The sequence below is a fragment of the Ascidiella aspersa genome, chromosome 3 (assembly GCF_963924565.1).
Source record: "Ascidiella aspersa chromosome 3, kaAscAspe10.2, whole genome shotgun sequence".
Taxonomy (NCBI): Eukaryota; Metazoa; Chordata; class Ascidiacea; order Phlebobranchia; family Ascidiidae; genus Ascidiella; species Ascidiella aspersa.
Window position 1 is genome coordinate 14,738,113 of NC_139449.1, and position 18,967 is coordinate 14,757,079.

Here is an 18,967-nt window from a genome sequence, read left to right on the forward strand (position 1 = left end):
AATATGTCCCACACCCGATAAAATAAGACCTAAAAGAAACTTTAAGCCGTCGGAGTACGACCTGAACACAAAAGAGTTAGACCTAAAATCATCGGATTATCACCGAAACCTGGCGGAATAATATCAAAATTTGGAATAAGAACGAAAATAGCCAGAATAAGACCTAAATCAGGTAGGATTATGGTCACAACCCGATAGAATAAGACCAAACCTTGTAAAGATGTCGGAATTCGACCTAAAGTCGTCGGACTTACTGTTGACGGAATAGCAAAACATTATTCCGGCTCTAGATCTTATTACGGCATCTTTAGCTCTAGGTCTTATTCCGGCATCTTTAGCTCTGTCTTATTCCGGCATCTTTAGACCTTATTCCAAAAGCTTTGGGTTTTATTCTAGCATCTTTATACTTTATCCGTCGGATTTAGGTCTTAGTCCGAAGTCTTTTGAACTTATTCTCCAACTTTGGACTTTTTACGAAGCTTTTACCGCAAATGCTTTAGGTCTTAGTCTGACAGCGTTAAAACCTGTTCTGACATATTTGTGTCTTATTCTGACTGCTTTCGATATTGTTTCAAAAGATTTAGGTCTTCGTCGGCCAGCTGTAGAACTCATTCCAACGATTTTAGGTCTTACTCTAAAGCAGGGGCGGGCAACATACGGCCCGCGGGCCGGACCGGGAACTAGCGCTAAATTACAAGCGCGCCTTTCACAACGTGCAATACTAAACGAAGATCGTTTTTTTCCGGGTGTTATTATGCCACGATTAGCGCAACATCTGCGCCGAGCTGTGTGCCAAGTCAGCTAAATTACAAGCTGCGGTTGGGGTAAAATAAGTTGTGTCCATTGCACACTTAGCACGTGGTCTTAGAGTATGCTTAAAGAGGATAATTTTGCATTAACTACCATTACTTAAAATGGTAACTTTGAAACGCGCACGACAGTCACCATTATACCTCCTTTTAAGAATCTGCTTCAGTTAAACAAATGTCGATGTTACACCAACATCGTATATTAGCGCAGAGACCGAACAGCGAGGAACATACTGCGTATAACTCGACGTTTTTAGCGAGAAAAAAAGAAAGAAGATTTGACTTAGCGTTGTCAATTGTCGAATACACACCAGCGTTTACTTCGACCAAACTAAAGACGGAAAACGGCGTTTTGCGCTCGATTTTGGTTTGGCATTAGATTAAGACGCGTGACCCAATTACTGCAAAAGCATGCCGCTTCGAGCAGTTTGTTAAACCATGACAAAAAACGATAATATCAATTACAAAAAGGGGGGGGGGGGGGGGGAGGGCAATGGATAGTATATAAGTAACACATATTACACTTACAAATAATACTAATAATCGCATTTTTAAATTCCATGGGGGGGGGCAAGTGCTCCCCCTTGCCCCCTTGTGCGGGCGCCCATGCCAACAACGGATATTAGCGCAGAGAGCGAAAAGCGAGGAACATTAACTGCGCCAAACTCAAGTTTTTAGCAAGAAAAAAAAAGGTTTGACTTAGCGTTGTTAATTGTCGAATACACACTTGCTAATCAGTCAACCTAAACGAATAACGAAAGAGCAAACTATCCGGGGTTTACGGTCGACCAAACAAAAGACGAAAAATGGCGTTTTGCGCTCTATTTTGGGTTCGCATTAGATCAAGACGCGTGACCCGACCCTACTACTTAAGGCAATGGATAATTTATAATATTTTTAACCCCCCTTGCCCACTCGTGGAGGCGCCCATGAATACGGTACCGTCTAAATCGGGCCCCCGATTATCTTATACCCTCTTTCCTACAGTTCAAGCGTTATTAAGGCCTTATTCCGTCAGATGTATGTCTTATTCAGAGGTTTAAGTTTTTATTATTACTGCGTATTTGGCTTCATTATGTTGTTGGTGTTAATACTATGGTATTATTTATTTTTCTACTTTAGGCAATTGTTCCTTTTATGTCTTGTTGTGCGTTCCAAATTAGATTTATAATTTACATCAATATTTTCCCACGGATTTTAAAAAGAAACGTTAAGATGACAAGGAGCGTCGCAAATTTAACAAGGATTATAGATGCCCAATTACTTTTTCACTCAAGTCGGCAAGAACGCAGTATGTTTACTGTGCAATGAAATTTGTCCTGTTTAAAGAGTACAACATTAGCCGCCATTATGCGACAAAACATATGCAGGCTGTGGCAGTACGATTAATTTATCGATTCAGGAATCTGGCCCGCCGAGTATTTCATTTTTTCATATCAGGCCCGCCGACTGGAAAAGTTGTCCGCCTCTGCTCTAAAGTCTAAAGGCATTAACAGCTTTAAGCGTTATTCCGATGGGTTTAGTTCATATTCTGTATGGCTTTAGGTTTCTTTCCAACATCTATTGCATGGTCTTATTCCTACGGTTTTTAGGTTTTCTTACGGCGTTTTTTGTATTTTTCCAAAAGCTTTTAGTTTTTGTTCCGAGGGCCTTGTTACAAAAGCTTTAGGTCTGAGTCAAATAGTAGTTTTAGAACCTATACCAGCGCCTTTAGTGATTATTCCGGGAACACACAATAAGACCTAAAAAGCAACAATACCTGTAGCATCTGGGGTCATTTCAGATGTTTAATTGAGTATTTCAAATGTTTATTGAGTGAGCATTATGTTGATACTTTTTCACGCCTTTATTGAAAACTTTCGCTGTCACTCTGAGAACAAAGCTTCGGCTGTTTTCACTCATGACAAATGTTTTTGTGTGACACATATTTCAGTTACAGATAAAAGTATTTCACCTGTGTGAACACGTTGCTGTCACAGTTCCCGGCTGCCAAAAAGGCTTAGGGTTATAAAGCAATTCCGCTTTTCAGTGTCGCCTTTCTTTTTCATGCAAATTCTCAACTTGTATATGCGAGAGCGTTACCGTACAGTCATGTCTAGTCAAGCAACAGAACGGTGTGGCTCGCTGACTGCTTTGCTTGCTGGCTTTAAGCCAACGAAAACCGAGTACAAGTCAATTTATATCAGAATAAGACAATAGCTGAATGAACAATTTTGTACAATCTCCCCCAATGAAGAAGTAGGTGATTCATCAGGCAAAGACACTAATGATAACTCATAATTAACCCGCTTGCTTCATACCTAAAGCAGAAAAATCAATAATGCGATGGTATTAACACCAATTAACGACATAAGACATAAATCTGTTGGAATAAGTCCTAAATTCTTCGGAATAAGGCCTAAATGGACAAAATAGCGCCAGAAACTATAGAAAAGGGTATGGGGCGATCGGGGGCAATGGGTACGTCATGTAGCGCCGTTACGGCGCCGCTGTTTTAAGACCGGATTTTCTGGCCCTGTTTGGGGTTATTGGTGGGGTTATGGGTATGGGTTGAAATTATTAGGGAAATCCTCTCAGGGTGTTATTCAAATTTTCGATCTTATTCCTAAATTGTTTTAAACCCAACTTTGAATTTATTCCTATTAAGGTCTTATGACTGGAGTCCTGAATAAAGCAATTTTCCGCGAGACACAGATAATGATGTCGCTGGCCACCCCACATGTAGTCCGCGAACCTGAGTTTGGACCACTGTGCAGTAAAACTAGATGGAGGCGCTAAAGGGGATGATAAATATTTATTTTTTACTCCAAATAGACGAAAAACCCGGCGTTGCCCAGGTTAAATAGACGACGATGCACGATAAAGGAGTGTTTACAACGGGTTGCAAAAATAACCAACTATTTTTACGTCAGTAAAACGTAGGTTTTGCTGGGCAGTCTTATTAAAAAGTCTCAACCCCGTGTCAAGGGCCGGGACATCGTTCAGCTTTTCTTTTTTGTTAATCCAGAAGAAAAGAAGTCCATAAGCAACATCAAAGCGTGGGAACCCAAACTGGAACATTTCTTTTAAATTACCAAAAACTGTAAATGGTTGGTTTATCTTTATCGTCTCGTTAAAAATAACCAAATGCATTTTTAACGAAATAAAATAATGACAAGGCCAAACAAAATACACAGCCAATCTTAAAATTAGCATAATTGGTAGACGGTACCTTTTTATTTTATATTTGAGTTAATTTTACGTACCAAATAAAGAGAGCGCAACAACGCCGGGACCACCCGATCCGTTAGAAATCAGTGCATTTCTAAACAAAAAGGTCTACGACAATCAGGGCATCCAATGGCAGAAAAGTCTAGACTTTTAGACCTTGAGGTCCTGGCAATGCACTGATTTGGACCTTTAGGTAAACTCCCGGCGAAGATAAATTAAAAATATTCATTAAAAGTTCAGAAAAGATAACAAAAAATGTGAGATAGGATTAATAACACTTGACCCACCTAAACCCTAACGCTAACCCGAATCCCAACCCAAATAATGTGCGTTATTTTAATAATTCTTTAAATGCTGGGGAAAAAAGCCCAAACTAGGACCAAAAGCTAGCCAACACACTAGCTAAACGAAGAAATTTCAAAGGCAAAAAAAACATATTTAGCCTCATTTTTTTAGAAAAAAAATTTTACCACAACAATAAGAATGATCTATATTTACAAAATAAAAATTAAAAAATTAAAAATTAAAAAAAATATTAATATTCAAAATTAATATTCGCAACACTTTTTAATAAAAAATAATTTACGCAACTAGAGACCAACAAAATCGCATAGCGCTTGATAATACCTTTCCAACGATGCCACACATGACTCGGTAAAAGTTGAGGCCATACGCTTTTATCGTCGATAACCGATCCTAAAATTCATAAGCGATCGCGGTAATTTTTAAACGCCCGTCACTTGCCCAATTTAAAGTGCAAGTGAACGAAATTTTATCAAGACATTTCTACAAACCTTATAATGCCATAGAAAGAAAAAATAGTAAAAAATTTTAATGTTGAAAATATTTCAAATTTAGCATTTGTTATGCGTAATATCGAGTTTTTTCATCCCACCAACATCCGACCAAAAAAGACCCAAAAATCAATTTACGCAACTAGAGACCAACAAAATCGCATAGCGCTTGATAATACCTTTCCAACGATGCCACACATGACTCGGTAAAAGTTGAGGCCATACGCTTTTATCGTCGATAACCGATCCTAAAATTCATAAGCGATCGCGGTAATTTTTAAACGCCCGTCACTTGCCCAATTTAAAGTGCAAGTGAACGAAATTTTATCAAGACATTTCTACAAACCTTATAATGCCATAGAAAGAAAAAATAGTAAAAAATTTTAATGTTGAAAATATTTCAAATTTAGCATTTGTTATGCGTAATATCGAGTTTTTTCATCCCACCAACATCCGACCAAAAAAGACCCAAAAATCAATTTACGCAACTAGAGACCAACAAAATCGCATAGCGCTTGATAATACCTTTCCAACGATGCCACACATGACTCGGTAAAAGTTGAGGCCATACGCTTTTATCGTCGATAACCGATCCTAAAATTCATAAGCGATCGCGGTAATTTTTAAACGCCCGTCACTTGCCCAATTTAAAGTGCAAGTGAACGAAATTTTATCAAGACATTTCTACAAACCTTATAATGCCATAGAAAGAAAAAATAGTAAAAAATTATAATGTTGAAAATATTTCAAATTTAGCATTTGTTATGCGTAATATCGAGTTTTTTCATCCCACGCTCCTTCAAAGGACTTGAGAAGCTCCAGTCCGAAAAAGCGCGGAAAAGTACCGAACAACAAAACGATTAAGGACCACGATTGTAATTCCCATTTGCCTGTTAGTTGCTGGGGACGCCGTTGTTGTGGTGTAAAATATCAACCCAGTTTTAATTTGGATCAAAATGATTATACGGAATTATTGTCAAAGGACACCTGGCTTAGTGACAGACATATTGATTCTGTATTAAACATTATGACAACACAGTTTCCCCAAATTGGTGGTTTACAAAGCGTTCATGCTTTTGAAACTCCGTTTAACTCACCATCAATTCACTCACCATCCGGAAAATTTATTCAAATATTAAATGTCCATTCCAATCATTGGGTTACAGCCTCTAACATTTTTTCAACTAAGGAAAATGCAATACAGATTTACGACAGTTGTTATAGTCAATACAGGTCAAAAGATTTGTTTAAGCTGTCAAAACTGGTCTACTTAAAAAAACACAAAAACATCGAGTTTGAATTCCCCAAGGTGTGCAAGCAGAAGGGCAATTCCAATTGTGGTCCTTTAGCAATAGCTTTTGCAGTTGCGTTATTGTTAGAAGTCAAACCAGATCGCGTAAAATTTAATGAGGCAACTTTGCGCCAAGAAATTGAGAAAATGATTTTGAATCGGGTTGTTGCGCCACTTTTTACCGATAAGAAGAGGCAAGGCTTACAACGAAAGCCTTTAACAATACAGACGAGTATATATTGTAATTGCAGACTAGGAGATAACACATCTTTATTTTTAATAGAGTGCAGTAAATGTAAAGAATGGTTCCATAAAGAATGTGTAGAAACAAACATTCCAAAACAAGCAATTGAAAATAATGAAGAATTATGGTTTTGTAATCAATGTTAAAAGATGTAAAAATTAAATTCTTGGTGAACAACAATTTTAATATTTTAATTCATATTAAAAACATTTGACCTAGCACAAATAACCCAAATTTAAAAGTATGTTTGCTTATTACTGTTATCATTTGGCAATAAGTATAATGTATCTTTTACATTTGTGGAAACTATCTTCAGTAAGAAAATCAAGTTCAAATAATAATTTGCAATCGCTTATAGTTAAAATGCATTGTTTCTGAGGTAAAATAACGGATAGGCATATAACTAAAATACACTTACCCTTGTAGAATTACTGCCTTGTGCGACGTCGTTTATAAATAACTTTTGATTATTTTCTTTATACTAAAAAGCTTGAACAGAACAGCGAGAATTTATATGATAGCATCACCCTTAAAGAAGCTTCTTTCCTTCGCAAGTTTAGATCGAAAAGTAGGTGCGAAAAGATAACAGCCCGTTAGCGCGAGAACAATAGTCTGGCGCAAAGACTTTTAAAAGCGTGAAGAATGACAATGAATGCGAGGACGTTGTTAGAACAAAGGCATTTTTTCTTAAAACTATATGGGATTATAGAAATCATTTGGAACAATAGGCAAGTGACGGGCGTTTAAAAATTACCGCGATCGCTTATGAATTTTAGGATCGGTTATCGACGATAAAAGCGTATGGCCTCAACTTTTACCGAGTCATGTGTGGCATCGTTGGAAAGGTATTATCAAGCGCTATGCGATTTTGTTGGTCTCTAGTTGCGTAAATTGATTTTTGGGTCTTTTTTGGTCGGATGTTGGTGGGATGAAAAAACTCGATATTACGCATAACAAATGCTAAATTTGAAATATTTTCAACATTAAAATTTTTTACTATTTTTTCTTTCTATGGCATTATAAGGTTTGTAGAAATGTCTTGATAAAATTTCGTTCACTTGCACTTTAAATTGGGCAAGTGACGGGCGTTTAAAAATTACCGCGATCGCTTATGAATTTTAGGATCGGTTATCGACGATAAAAGCGTATGGCCTCAACTTTTACCGAGTCATGTGTGGCATCGTTGGAAAGGTATTATCAAGCGCTATGCGATTTTGTTGGTCTCTAGTTGCGTAACTTGATTTTTGGGTCTTTTTTGGTCGGATGTTGGTGGGATGAAAAAACTCGATATTACGCATAACAAATGCTAAATTTGAAATATTTTCAACATTAAAATTTTTTACTATTTTTTCTTTCTATGGCATTATAAGGTTTGTAGAAATGTCTTGATAAAATTTCGTTCACTTGCACTTTAAATTGGGCAAGTGACGGGCGTTTAAAAATTACCGCGATCGCTTATGAATTTTAGGATCGGTTATCGACGATAAAAGCGTATGGCCTCAACTTTTACCGAGTCATGTGTGGCATCGTTGGAAAGGTATTATCAAGCGCTATGCGATTTTGTTGGTCTCTAGTTGCGTAAATTGATTTTTGGGTCTTTTTTGGTCGGATGTTGGTGGGATGAAAAAACTCGATATTACGCATAACAAATGCTAAATTTGAAATATTTTCAACATTAAAATTTTTTACTATTTTTTCTTTCTATGGCATTATAAGGTTTGTAGAAATGTCTTGATAAAATTTCGTTCACTTGCACTTTAAATTGGGCAAGTGACGGGCGTTTAAAAATTACCGCGATCGCTTATGAATTTTAGGATCGGTTATCGACGATAAAAGCGTATGGCCTCAACTTTTACCGAGTCATGTGTGGCATCGTTGGAAAGGTATTATCAAGCGCTATGCGATTTTGTTGGTCTCTAGTTGCGTAAATTATTTTTTATTAAAAATTGTTGCGAATATTAATTTTGAATATTAATATTTTTTTTAATTTTTAATTTTTTAATTTTTATTTTGTAAATATAGATCATTCTTATTGTTGTGGTAAAATTTTTTTTCTAAAAAAATGAGGCTAAATATGTTTTTTTTGCCTTTGAAATTTCTTCGTTTAGCTAGTGTGTTGGCTAGCTTTTGGTCAAACTAGGATGGTTTCTCGTCCATTGTATTTAAGATTATTACGTCACAAATTGAGGTATTGGGGCCTGAAGCGTTATAATTATTAAATAATCGCACATTATTTGGGTTAGGGCGCTGGTTAGCGTTTGGGTTTGATTGGGTCAAGTATTGTTAAACTTAATCTTCTTATGCACATTTGTTAATGCAAATTAGTGCATTGTCCAAGACCTCAAAGTCTAAAAGTCGGACTTTTTGATCCTTTGAATGCACTGATTGTCGTAGACCTTTTTGCTTAGAACTGCACTGATTTCTGACGGATCGGGTGCCGGGACAGACCAGAAGCTACACAGCACCAAAGCGCTAGCACAAAAACAATAAAGTAAAAATAAACGTATTTACGACCAAAATTTTGAAAAAAAAATTATACCACAATACTAATACTGGCCTATACTTTCTGAATATAAAAAAAAATATAAAAATTATGAAAAATATTAATATTCAATATTAATATTCGTCATAAATGACAAGATGAAAAAATTTCTGCACCGTTTAATTAACAAATTGTTGTAGACCTTGATCGCACCTTTCCAGTGATACCACAGCCCCAGTGGTCCTTCGCCACCAGTCTGCGTTGTGTGGCGGGCGAACGCCCTCCAGATTCGAAACTTTGGATTTTGCGCGGGGGAGACGATTTTGCATCTTGAAATTGCGCGGCTGTAAAAAAGATAAATCCCCCGTACCGGCCTTACTTTTCAACCGGGGTTCTGCTAATAAACTGAAATTTTAGAACATACCTTTTGTTTGCTTTAACAATTCAGTAATCACACTTTTATCAAAAATAATCATGTTTATGAATATTATTATTCAGCCATATTACCATGGAGCCAGTCATGAGGAATAAATCATATTTAAGTACTTCAAAGTTTATATCACTTAACCAAAGAGAAATACTTTAAGATAGAGCAATAAATATGTTCTCTTTTTATTCTGCAAAATCTAGATTTTGCTTAATTTTAATCTAGGTTTTTCTGTAAATTTTCGCTGGCAGCCCAGGTTTTAAGTCATTCTCTGATCGACCAGTTGAAAAATAGCTACTAGATCCACACTGTTGCTTGAAGGGCGAAGTATTATTTTAAACTGGCTTGCAGATCCAATCTGGTTGGATTCTGGTGCTTTGATTAAGGATCGACAAATTATTCAAATTTGGTAGAAAAACGTAGATTCTATGAAAATTTCCAAAACTTTTGAAAAACATTAATTGTCTTTGAAGCACTCCAGTCTTTGTTAAAGTAATTTTTGCCAGACAAATAAATTATTAATTTTATCTAACAGCTGGGTGATATTGCAATTAACCTCGTATTATTTATTTTTAGATTTTTACTGTACACTCAATGAAATGAGCATTTCTATTTCTACACCAAATATCAACTGGAATTCTGAAACAGAAGTTTGTTTGTTTTATGCCATGCGAGGACAAAAGCCAGTTGGTTTGTAGATATTTTGTTTGTTTGAACAATGCTACGTCAAAACTGTCAAATAAACAAATCGAAAAACAAGTTTTTCAGGTTACTTTAGCCCAAATTTAGAATATAGCTTGTGGATGATGTTTTATTATCAATAGCAGTGTTTCTTAATCTTTTTACCTCATGACACATCTGTAGACCTCTAAAACATTGTGGCACGTACCAAGCACCAGTATTTTACTTGAAATTCTTGCATCGTTGTAGTTTATATGCAGGGTTGCCAACGACATGGACCCAAAAATAAGGACAACCTAAAAATTAGATTAGAATTTAAAAAACGTTTTTGGACATGCATTGTATCTATACGAGCCGTGTCATATCACATTCCATACTTTTTGCCAGAAACAATCTGCTCCAGCAATTTATCAAGGTTTATAATTTGTTTTTTTGTCTAATCCTGATAATGTTGCTCGAAGAACGCTATTTTAAAAATCCGACACATAATGCGATCGATCATGTGAAATGTTGTGATCAAACGGTCGATCGCGATCGGTGTCAGCCAAAACTGCTGTACCTAAATTACTGTACAACCGCTCTACCTATCTCACTACTTACAAGTCAAATCCTGCGACTTTCCTGCCACGGGAGTACCTCTATTTATGATGTCATAAAATCTCGGCACAAAAGCATAATTTTAGAATATTATTCAACACCGGTTACCAGAGGAAAACGATCTAAGTTCTGTAGTTGTTGAAACTAAGGACATTTCTTAGAAATAAGGACATTTAAGTTTTCTGACTTGGCAGTTCAAAATAAGGACAAATCTTAAAAATAAGGACGTTATGGCAACCCTGTTTATATCTCGGCACTCGTAGTTAAAGGTTCATGCTAAAAGTTACACAGGTTCTTAAAAAACAGGATCAAAATTTAATTGAAAGCGCACATTCATACATAAGGCCCGTTTACACTACAGCTGCACTAAGCTGCGCTGGGCGTAATTTGCATTTAAATTCTATTGTGGCGAGCGTTTCACGCTTTTTTTTTAAACTCAAGCCCCGTGCAGCAGCTGCAGCTAGCTTAAAAATACGCTTTGGAGCGATTTTCACGCTTTGCTAAACTCAAGCCCCGTGCAGCTATAGAAAAACGTTACGTTTGGAGCGATTTCTACGCCCACCGCAGCTGTAGTGAAAAAAATTCCACGCCCAGCGCAGCTCAGTGCAGAAAAAAATTTTGGGTTCACCCGTCGTCATCCATACTACTAATGGAAAGTGTAATAAAACTACTTTGAGGGAACGCTATAACATTTAAAGTTAATCTAGCTCAGTGTTTTTTAACCTTTTAAGTCAAGCAACTGAGCGCGATTTTTTTTTGGTTATATTGGCATTTTTTTTAAATTTCTTGCAAGTTTTTATTACATTGCCGAAAATAAAAAAAATGTTCAAAAATATATGTTTAATAATTTGAATACATTTTTCGTGAGGCCTTCCAGGGTGCAACTGTACGAACCGGACGTAGAATGATGATTGTCGACCCCTGTCTTAAAGTATTGTTTTTCACAAAGCTTGTATATCAATAGGACAAAGTGGGCTAATCAAAATTATGTGATTTTTCAGTCTTAGTTCATGTAATAAGTCAAATAAATATATCTCTAATGACTTGTTGCATCATGTATTTAAATCAGTGTTTCTCAAACTTTTTCCGATGGCCTACCACTTCTTCATTCACTACTACCTTGCGTACCACCTGGCCCCTGAATAAATTACTATACTCAAATGTACCAGTATTTATTAGTTATTACCGTTATTACTATAACGCAATACGAGTTAACAGCAAGAAAACACATTTTAATGTGATAGGTGCAACTGTTTCTTTTGCACAAGCTTGTTTATCCGGGGCACAACATTAGTCACAGCACATCGAAAATCGTGTTTAGGCTCAGTTAGACGATTCCGGCTCTTCGACTTAATGGCCATTAAGGCCGAGAACCCTTGCTCACACTCCCATGTCGAGGGGAAAACTAATAGCTGAGGAACAGCATTTCGGGCCAATGTTGGGTAAGTGGAACTCATGGATAACCAGAAATCTATAGAAGAGCATTCCTTCTGCTTTGCTTTTGCTGTTTCGTCAACCTGAATATCAATAATCTCTTCTTGTTCTCCTGTTCCTACGGGTAGAACAACTGGATTGATGCAGAATGGATTGACAGCGTAGGTGCAACTTTCAAAATCTGGAAAATAATGCACCAATTCCGTTTTGAGCAACTTAAGGTGGTCAGCAATTTCTTGAGATAATTTGTCACTGGGGTCAACTGAAAGAGTGCTAAGCTGTTTAAACATTCCGTACTGTTTATTTTCCACGTTTTTAGTCCATATATCAAGTTTGCAAATAAATGCTTTCAGTTTTGTAATAAAAACTGTTATATTGCTGTTCGGTCCTTGGAACGAAAGATTTACAAAGTTTAGGGCCTGGAAAATGTTCGACATGTAGGCCAGCTGGAAGATAAACTCTTCGTTCTCTAAATCATATTTAAAGTCGTGTTTTTTCTCATTGAAAAAGGTCAGTAATTCATGCCTAAGTTCAAAGACCCTCATTGTCACATTCCCGCGGGAAAGCCAGCGAACCTCTGTGTGAAAGAGAAGACACTTATGATCAGAACCGACATCTTCACAGAGCCCTGCAAATAGCCGAGTATTTAGAGCTAATGTTTTTATAAAATTCACAATCTTAATGATTTTGTTCAAGCATGACATTAAATCAGAAGGAAGCACTTTGGCGCAAAGTGCAAATCTATGGATAAAACAGTGGACAAAGGTAGCTTTTGGTGATACATCTTTCACATATGCTTGAAATCCTGACTTTCTTCCAAGCATTGCTGGAGCACCATCCGTCATGCATCCAACTAACATTTTCCAATCCAGGTCATTCTCCTTGAAAAAATTGTCCAAAACGTTGAATACATCTTTCCCTTTTGTTGTAGTAGCCAGCTCCTGACTCAACATTAACTCCGTTTTTACCGTGTCATTTTGGATAAAGCGGACATAAACTAGCAGTTGGCTACACTTGGAGACATCTGTTGACTCATCGAGTTGAATGGAAAATCCAAACTTTGAGTCTTTTGCTCCAGCAATCACTTGTTCAGCAATGTCAACAGACATATCTTGAATACGTCGTTTTACAGTGTCGTTAGAAAGGGACACGCTGTTCAGTTTGTCCGCTGCCTCTTCTCCGATCAGGTTCTTGACTAGGATTTTTGCTGCTGGTAAAACCAGGGACTCAGCGATTGTATGAGCTTTCATATTCTAAACTACCAGAAGAGACACTTCATATGACGATTTTACTATCCCTACATTCTTTTGATGAAACTGGCCTGTCTTGTCTAGGCGTTGTCTTTTCGTGTTCTCCCCAAGTCGCTCAAAATAACTCTGAATCTCGGTTCTTTTTTTTCTGCATGATTTGAGTCAAGGTGCCGTTTTAACAAACTTGGCTTCATGGCCGCATTAGAAAGGGTTTTCATGCAAACCACACACTGTGGCAAACACTCTCCTGCATGTTCGATTGCAATGAACCCATACTTGATGTATTCTGGATTATATTTTCGTTTCGACATGCTTAAAATATATCCTGCTTACTATACTGATCTATTAACCTGTTATAGCTCCAGTTACTAATGAGCTCATCTCATCAGTTGCTTAGTTTTGTTTGTTAGGATCAACTATGACGCAATAATGCCAACGTGAAATTGTTCTACAGTTAACTTATTGTTATATTGTCGTGTATTTATAGTAGTTTTAGCTACTGCAAAGAATGGCAAATTGTAGACTAAATACAATAAAATAACGCTAAAATCTTCGCGTACCACTTAAAAAGCTCTCGCGTACCACTAGTGGTACGCGTACCACAGTTTGAGAACCACTGATTTAAATGAATCATGCAAAAAGCCAACTAGGACTGCACTGGAAGGGCGAAGCCTAAATCTTCCAACTCTCTGTCAAGTTTTTTGGGATGCAGTGCAGACCAAGCTGCCTTTTTTTAAAGGCATCAAAACTTTTAAATGCTGTTGCAAAGTTAAGTCTCAACTTTGTAAAAGTCATGTCATAAAACTTAAGTTGACACCATGTTAGCCTTTGTTCACTAGAAAATGCTTGCAAGGTAAAACTTTATTAACTAATCATAATTTAAAAAAGTTTCACATATTTAAACCAAATCTACAAGTCATTAAGCGTGTATGCGTGTATGCAAAGGTGTCTGTTGCAACTGGGGATTCGCTATGAAAATTCTGAATAACACTGTTTTGAATTTGTTTGATCAATTTAAATTGTTTTAGGGATAAACAAACATTTTCATATGATGTACATACACAAAAAGTTTTGTGATGCACTTGGACAGTTTATACCAAGCGAACAACTTTGGCAACATATTGGAACTATGTATAACCTAAAGGCTTTGGTAAATATGTGTTTTTTCTGAAAAAAATGTAAATATAGCTCAACTAAATTAATTTTTGCAGGATGAATCTGTGTCCAGTCCATTCAAAAACAACAAAGCAGAATTCAAATTACCGCCTGAGATTTTTACATACAAAAAAGGTTTATCAAAACCAGAAGAAACCATTACAGAGGGTGAAGGTTGGTTACAGCTGAACTTTTAATGAAATTTATAATATAAAATAAGTAAGAGTATACTGTTGCTGCCGGCATTGATTCAGTTGTAAAATTGTACTTCCCACAAGATATTATTGAAGTACCAACGTTCTGACCATGAAAAGAATATACATACCTACCAGACAAACAATAAGGAAAAAACAAAATGAACCCGGACCACATTCTAATCCACAAGGCAAGAAAAACAAGATAAGGTAAAAAAACACAAACGAGGTGTATCAACATCAGCGTTAGCCAGTCATGCAATCAGCCAAAGTCATAGCATCGAAGAGCATGGCAACAGTAGCAGGCGTTAGAAAGTGGCAGCCTCGTTTTTTTGCATTGTCTGTTTATCTCGTTTCCTCACCTTGTGGTTTAGAATGAGGTCCAGGTCCATTGTGTTTTTTCTTTATTGTTTGTCCGGTATATAATTATTTTTTGGCCTATAATTGCAAGTGGTCGAAATGTTGGTATTTCAATAAAATTTTGCAGGAAGTTCAATTTTACAATTGATATAATAAGTAGGGTGGCTACTTTTTGACCAAAAACTAAGAAATTTTGATCTATAAAATTGAAATTTAAACAAATTTTTAAAATATATATAATTTTTGGACAAAATTTTGACCTATCACTATTAGAAATACATTGATTTAAACAACGCATTGTTCTATAAAGTACTGTATTAGTGTCTTGCTGTCATCAGTCACTTTTTTTCGGTGCTTTACTGATGACCGATGGAACACAAATCAGTTATTTTTTCGGGTTTATCAAAATGTTAAAAATATAAAAATAATAAACAGTTTAGTTGAAATGCAAAGTAAATATAATTTAAAAAAAATATTATCGAAAATAATACATAGGATAATTGCAAATCACCACCAAAAGAACACACAGCAAATAAAATTGTTCAAATCTGAAATTCACCAGTCCACAATCTAAAGCAAAATCGAAGTTTGGTGATCCAAATGTTTTGATATTTCGCATTATTGCCCTAAAGCAAATATAATACAGTTAAAATGTTGTTGAATGTAATTCAAAACTAAATTTTGATAAAATTTAAACTAAACAAGGATTTCAATTAGCTTATTAGCCTACAGTTCTTGTTAATTTTGTAATGATTTTTAAGCATTTTGTAAACAATTTTAACTTGAAATAATTTTGACAATAAAAAATAAGTTATGTTTCAGTAAACAACAAAACCAATAACACAAAAGGGAATCGGAAGCGTTTAAGACAAAGTGCTGCAAACACAACAAGTCCTGTTGTTCCTACTGTAAAGCGTAGACGGCAATAGACTGGATCAATTGTATTGCTACCTGCAAAACTTTATTTGAGATTTAATAACACTGCTTGCCAAACGTAAGAGGTTTGATTGTTTTGTTGTTGAATGGCTGACTGAAAATTTTCTTAAAGCTTGAAAGGATTTCTAAAATTAGTTTTAATAAACTTCTCACTTTTTGGTTAAAGACATTATGAATTTTATTTATTTAAATTGTTGTTTGCAACTTTTTTCAATTTTGTCTAAAATATTAAAACACAACCTTTCAAAGTGAAAATTTGTAACTGAACTTATATTATACAGTCTTTTTTGTAAGTTTCATTAAACTCTAATTGTTATTAATACTTTTCCTTATTCGTTCATATTTTGTTATTTTTATTCAGCGATTTTTTTTACCCTACATTAATGAAAAAGAAAAAGCATGATTACCCCATGTGTTTTTTGCAGAAGTAGTATAATATTAGGAACTACACATAATATAAAGGTTAAGAGCCACATATTTTTGAATATCATTCAACTGAATTTTGCGCCACTTGGATGTACTTTAAAATTAGTGTTCGTTAAATGATATATTCATTGTTCTGGTAATAGTAGGGTAACTGCAGTATGCATAAGTCGCATACTGCAACAATGCATATTTTAAAATAACTTTTATCCCAGTCGAGGCAATTGCAAAATAATCCATATTAAGTCATTTGTGAAAAATAAAGTCCATGTCACTGTCGTAGCAAGTCAAGTCATTGAAATCAAAAACAAATGTTAAATTAATAAAATTTGTAAACTTATCAACCTGGAGCAATATTTTCATTAGCAAACACAAAAACTTAACATATAGCAAGTAAACTGTTTCAAGCAGAGATTTCAAAAAAATTAGTAAATTTCACGGAAAAAATTAGTCAGATAAGTCATGAAAAGACTTATTATGTGCGCCTAAATCATTAGATCTGATAAAGTTTTGAGCTGGATTTAAATTAAATAGACAGCATCGTAACTACATGGCCCAAAGTTCAAACTAGATTACAGTTGGCAGTTGCACTGGCAAAGTTATCTTTATCTTACTTAGATTTCCAAGGTTGCAACCCCCCAATATATTTGTCTAATGTAAGTCATTTCTTCAAGGCGAAATTTAACTTCAAGGACGCGGCAAAAACATAAAAAATTGGTCAAAAAATGCTTGTCAATAAAGGCTCTTGCCAGCATGGCAATAAAAAACAAATACACAAATATTTTGGTGAAGCAATTCGGTATATCTCGGTTACATATCAGTGAGACAACATGACAATACAAAAGTCGATTCTGAGTAACGCGAATCGCGAAATATATTGTGTTTATTTGTTTGAATTTGGTAAACTTTTATATAGGAGACCTGACGCATTGGGCACCCAAAAAATTGCTCGTACTCAGTATATTGGTTATTCATCGAGCTGATGTTGACAGCATGTCAAGGCATTAACTCCACAGTTGTCAGGCTGCTTTGAAACGACGTAAAAAAGTCACCCGAAGCACAAAAAATAATAATTGCGTTAATCGTGTTTCAAAAGGTGTGATTACACACAATGCAATGGCCATACTGCAAATAACATTAAAAATTTGCGCTAAATGTCTGACTTCCCCAGCGCTAACTTATTGTGATAAATTAATGACAGGTTCGAGAGAAGCTCAAAAAAGTTTCGCAATTTTGTTGTTAAAGTAGGCATAACTTAGATCTCCATCAACCATATCATATTGTTCTAACTAAACATAGCCCAAGTCGGCCATAACAGATAAAAAATGTCCAAAAATCATAAGTATCAAATTGCACAAAAACCGAGAAATTATTAAAATATAGTAGCACAAAACAAATCAAAAAATCATGAACCATTTTTCTTCAGTTACTTATCTACACATGCTCAACATGGAACCAACTACATCGTTATAATGAGTTAAATATTAGAGTCAAGCTGGCGCACCGCTAGGAGGGCGTGCCCCCGGTTTAGAACCACTGGCCTAAATATCGAAAGAATAACAACAAACAAAATGTAACCAAAACAAAACTAGAAGTTAACTTAATTGCAATTTGCTAACTTTAAACAAACATACAAACAACTTGGCTTGGCCGATGTTAACAGATTATTGCTCTATACAACAGGGGTTCCCAACCTTTTTTACAACGTGCCCCCCCTTGAAAATTTCGCGAAATCAATGACCCCCTATTTTTTTTCAACCTTTTGAAAAAAAAAAATTGAAAAGCAACCTACGGCGTGGCTAAGATTTTTTTTACTTTTGCTCACTGTTGCATCGTAAGGCCACCGTTCTACGAACGCTTCGAAGGTACATTGTTATTATTTTTATTATATTGTCAGGATTAAGTGTTTTATGACGTCAATCGTTTCACGTGGTGGGCCTTCAATAGCTCACGAAAGAGTTTTTTGGGCCGCGACAAAAAAGTTTGCCGATCAGTGTATGCCAGGAACTATGTTAGAATTTCATTAACGGAAAATAACAGAAGTACCATAACAAGATTCCTATTTTTTTGTTTGAAAATACACTGTTGATCTAAAATATAAAGGTGAGACTAAAAATCGTCACCTAATACGTAGTGAATAAATGACAACAATCAACTGTTTTCGGATCTAAAAGAAAATATATTTATGTTTTCAAAACTTAATACCAATTACATAATAATAGGTTATTTTTCCTTCGCGCCTTCAGAAGTTAAGAAGGAAACTTTTTGCAAAACAAACTGCCAACAAACATTGTTGATTTTAAATGGTATCAACTGATTTGACTGAAAAACTGGTAGCGGCCAACTCCACATATTTCACTTAAAATGCATTTTCACCTAACTTTTTACTTTGATTTTTTGCTTAGTCTGCAACAGGGTGGTCCAAGGTTGACAGCATCGCGGGCCACAATATGTCTTGCATGTTCTTTGCGGGCCACATAAAGTACTGCGAAAAAATTACGTATTTGACAAAATTTAAATTTAGAAGACTGCATTTTATAAGCGTATTTTTTTTAACTAGATCAGTTTTGCTGAAATTGCATTACGCAAAGGGTCAGGGCGTTAGCCTTCAGTGACAGTAAAAACCTGTAAAACAATACTTCCCAGAAGCGCGATATATTTTATCGTTTATTTACTTCGA

The 18,967-nt window shown here is 35.6% G+C and overlaps 2 protein-coding genes across 6 annotated transcripts; one reads left to right on the plus strand and one right to left on the minus strand.

The window, feature by feature from the left end:
• Positions 1-3,847: 3,847 nt before the first annotated feature.
• Positions 3,848-16,267, plus strand: LOC146160340 (MRG/MORF4L-binding protein-like). Of its 5 annotated transcripts, none has more exons than XM_083384177.1 (5): positions 3,848-3,891; positions 9,834-9,947; positions 14,248-14,369; positions 14,431-14,548; positions 15,751-16,267. In XM_083384177.1, the coding sequence occupies exons 2-5, from the start codon at positions 9,857-9,859 to the stop codon at positions 15,855-15,857; spliced, it is 438 nt and encodes a 145-aa protein (XP_083240303.1). In that variant the 5' UTR covers positions 3,848-3,891; positions 9,834-9,856; the 3' UTR covers positions 15,858-16,267. The 5 variants fall into 5 exon arrangements, with proteins under 5 accessions (XP_083240303.1, XP_083240304.1, XP_083240301.1 ...); XM_083384178.1 differs by lacking the exon at positions 3,848-3,891 and adding an exon at positions 4,194-4,212; XM_083384175.1 differs by lacking the exon at positions 3,848-3,891 and adding an exon at positions 8,586-8,839.
• LOC146160341 (zinc finger BED domain-containing protein 5-like) lies at positions 11,768-12,421 on the minus strand. Its single transcript, XM_083384179.1, has one exon. It carries the CDS (start codon positions 12,404-12,406, stop codon positions 11,768-11,770), a length of 639 nt encoding a protein of 212 aa, XP_083240305.1. The 5' UTR covers positions 12,407-12,421.
• Positions 16,268-18,967: the final 2,700 nt, after the last annotated feature.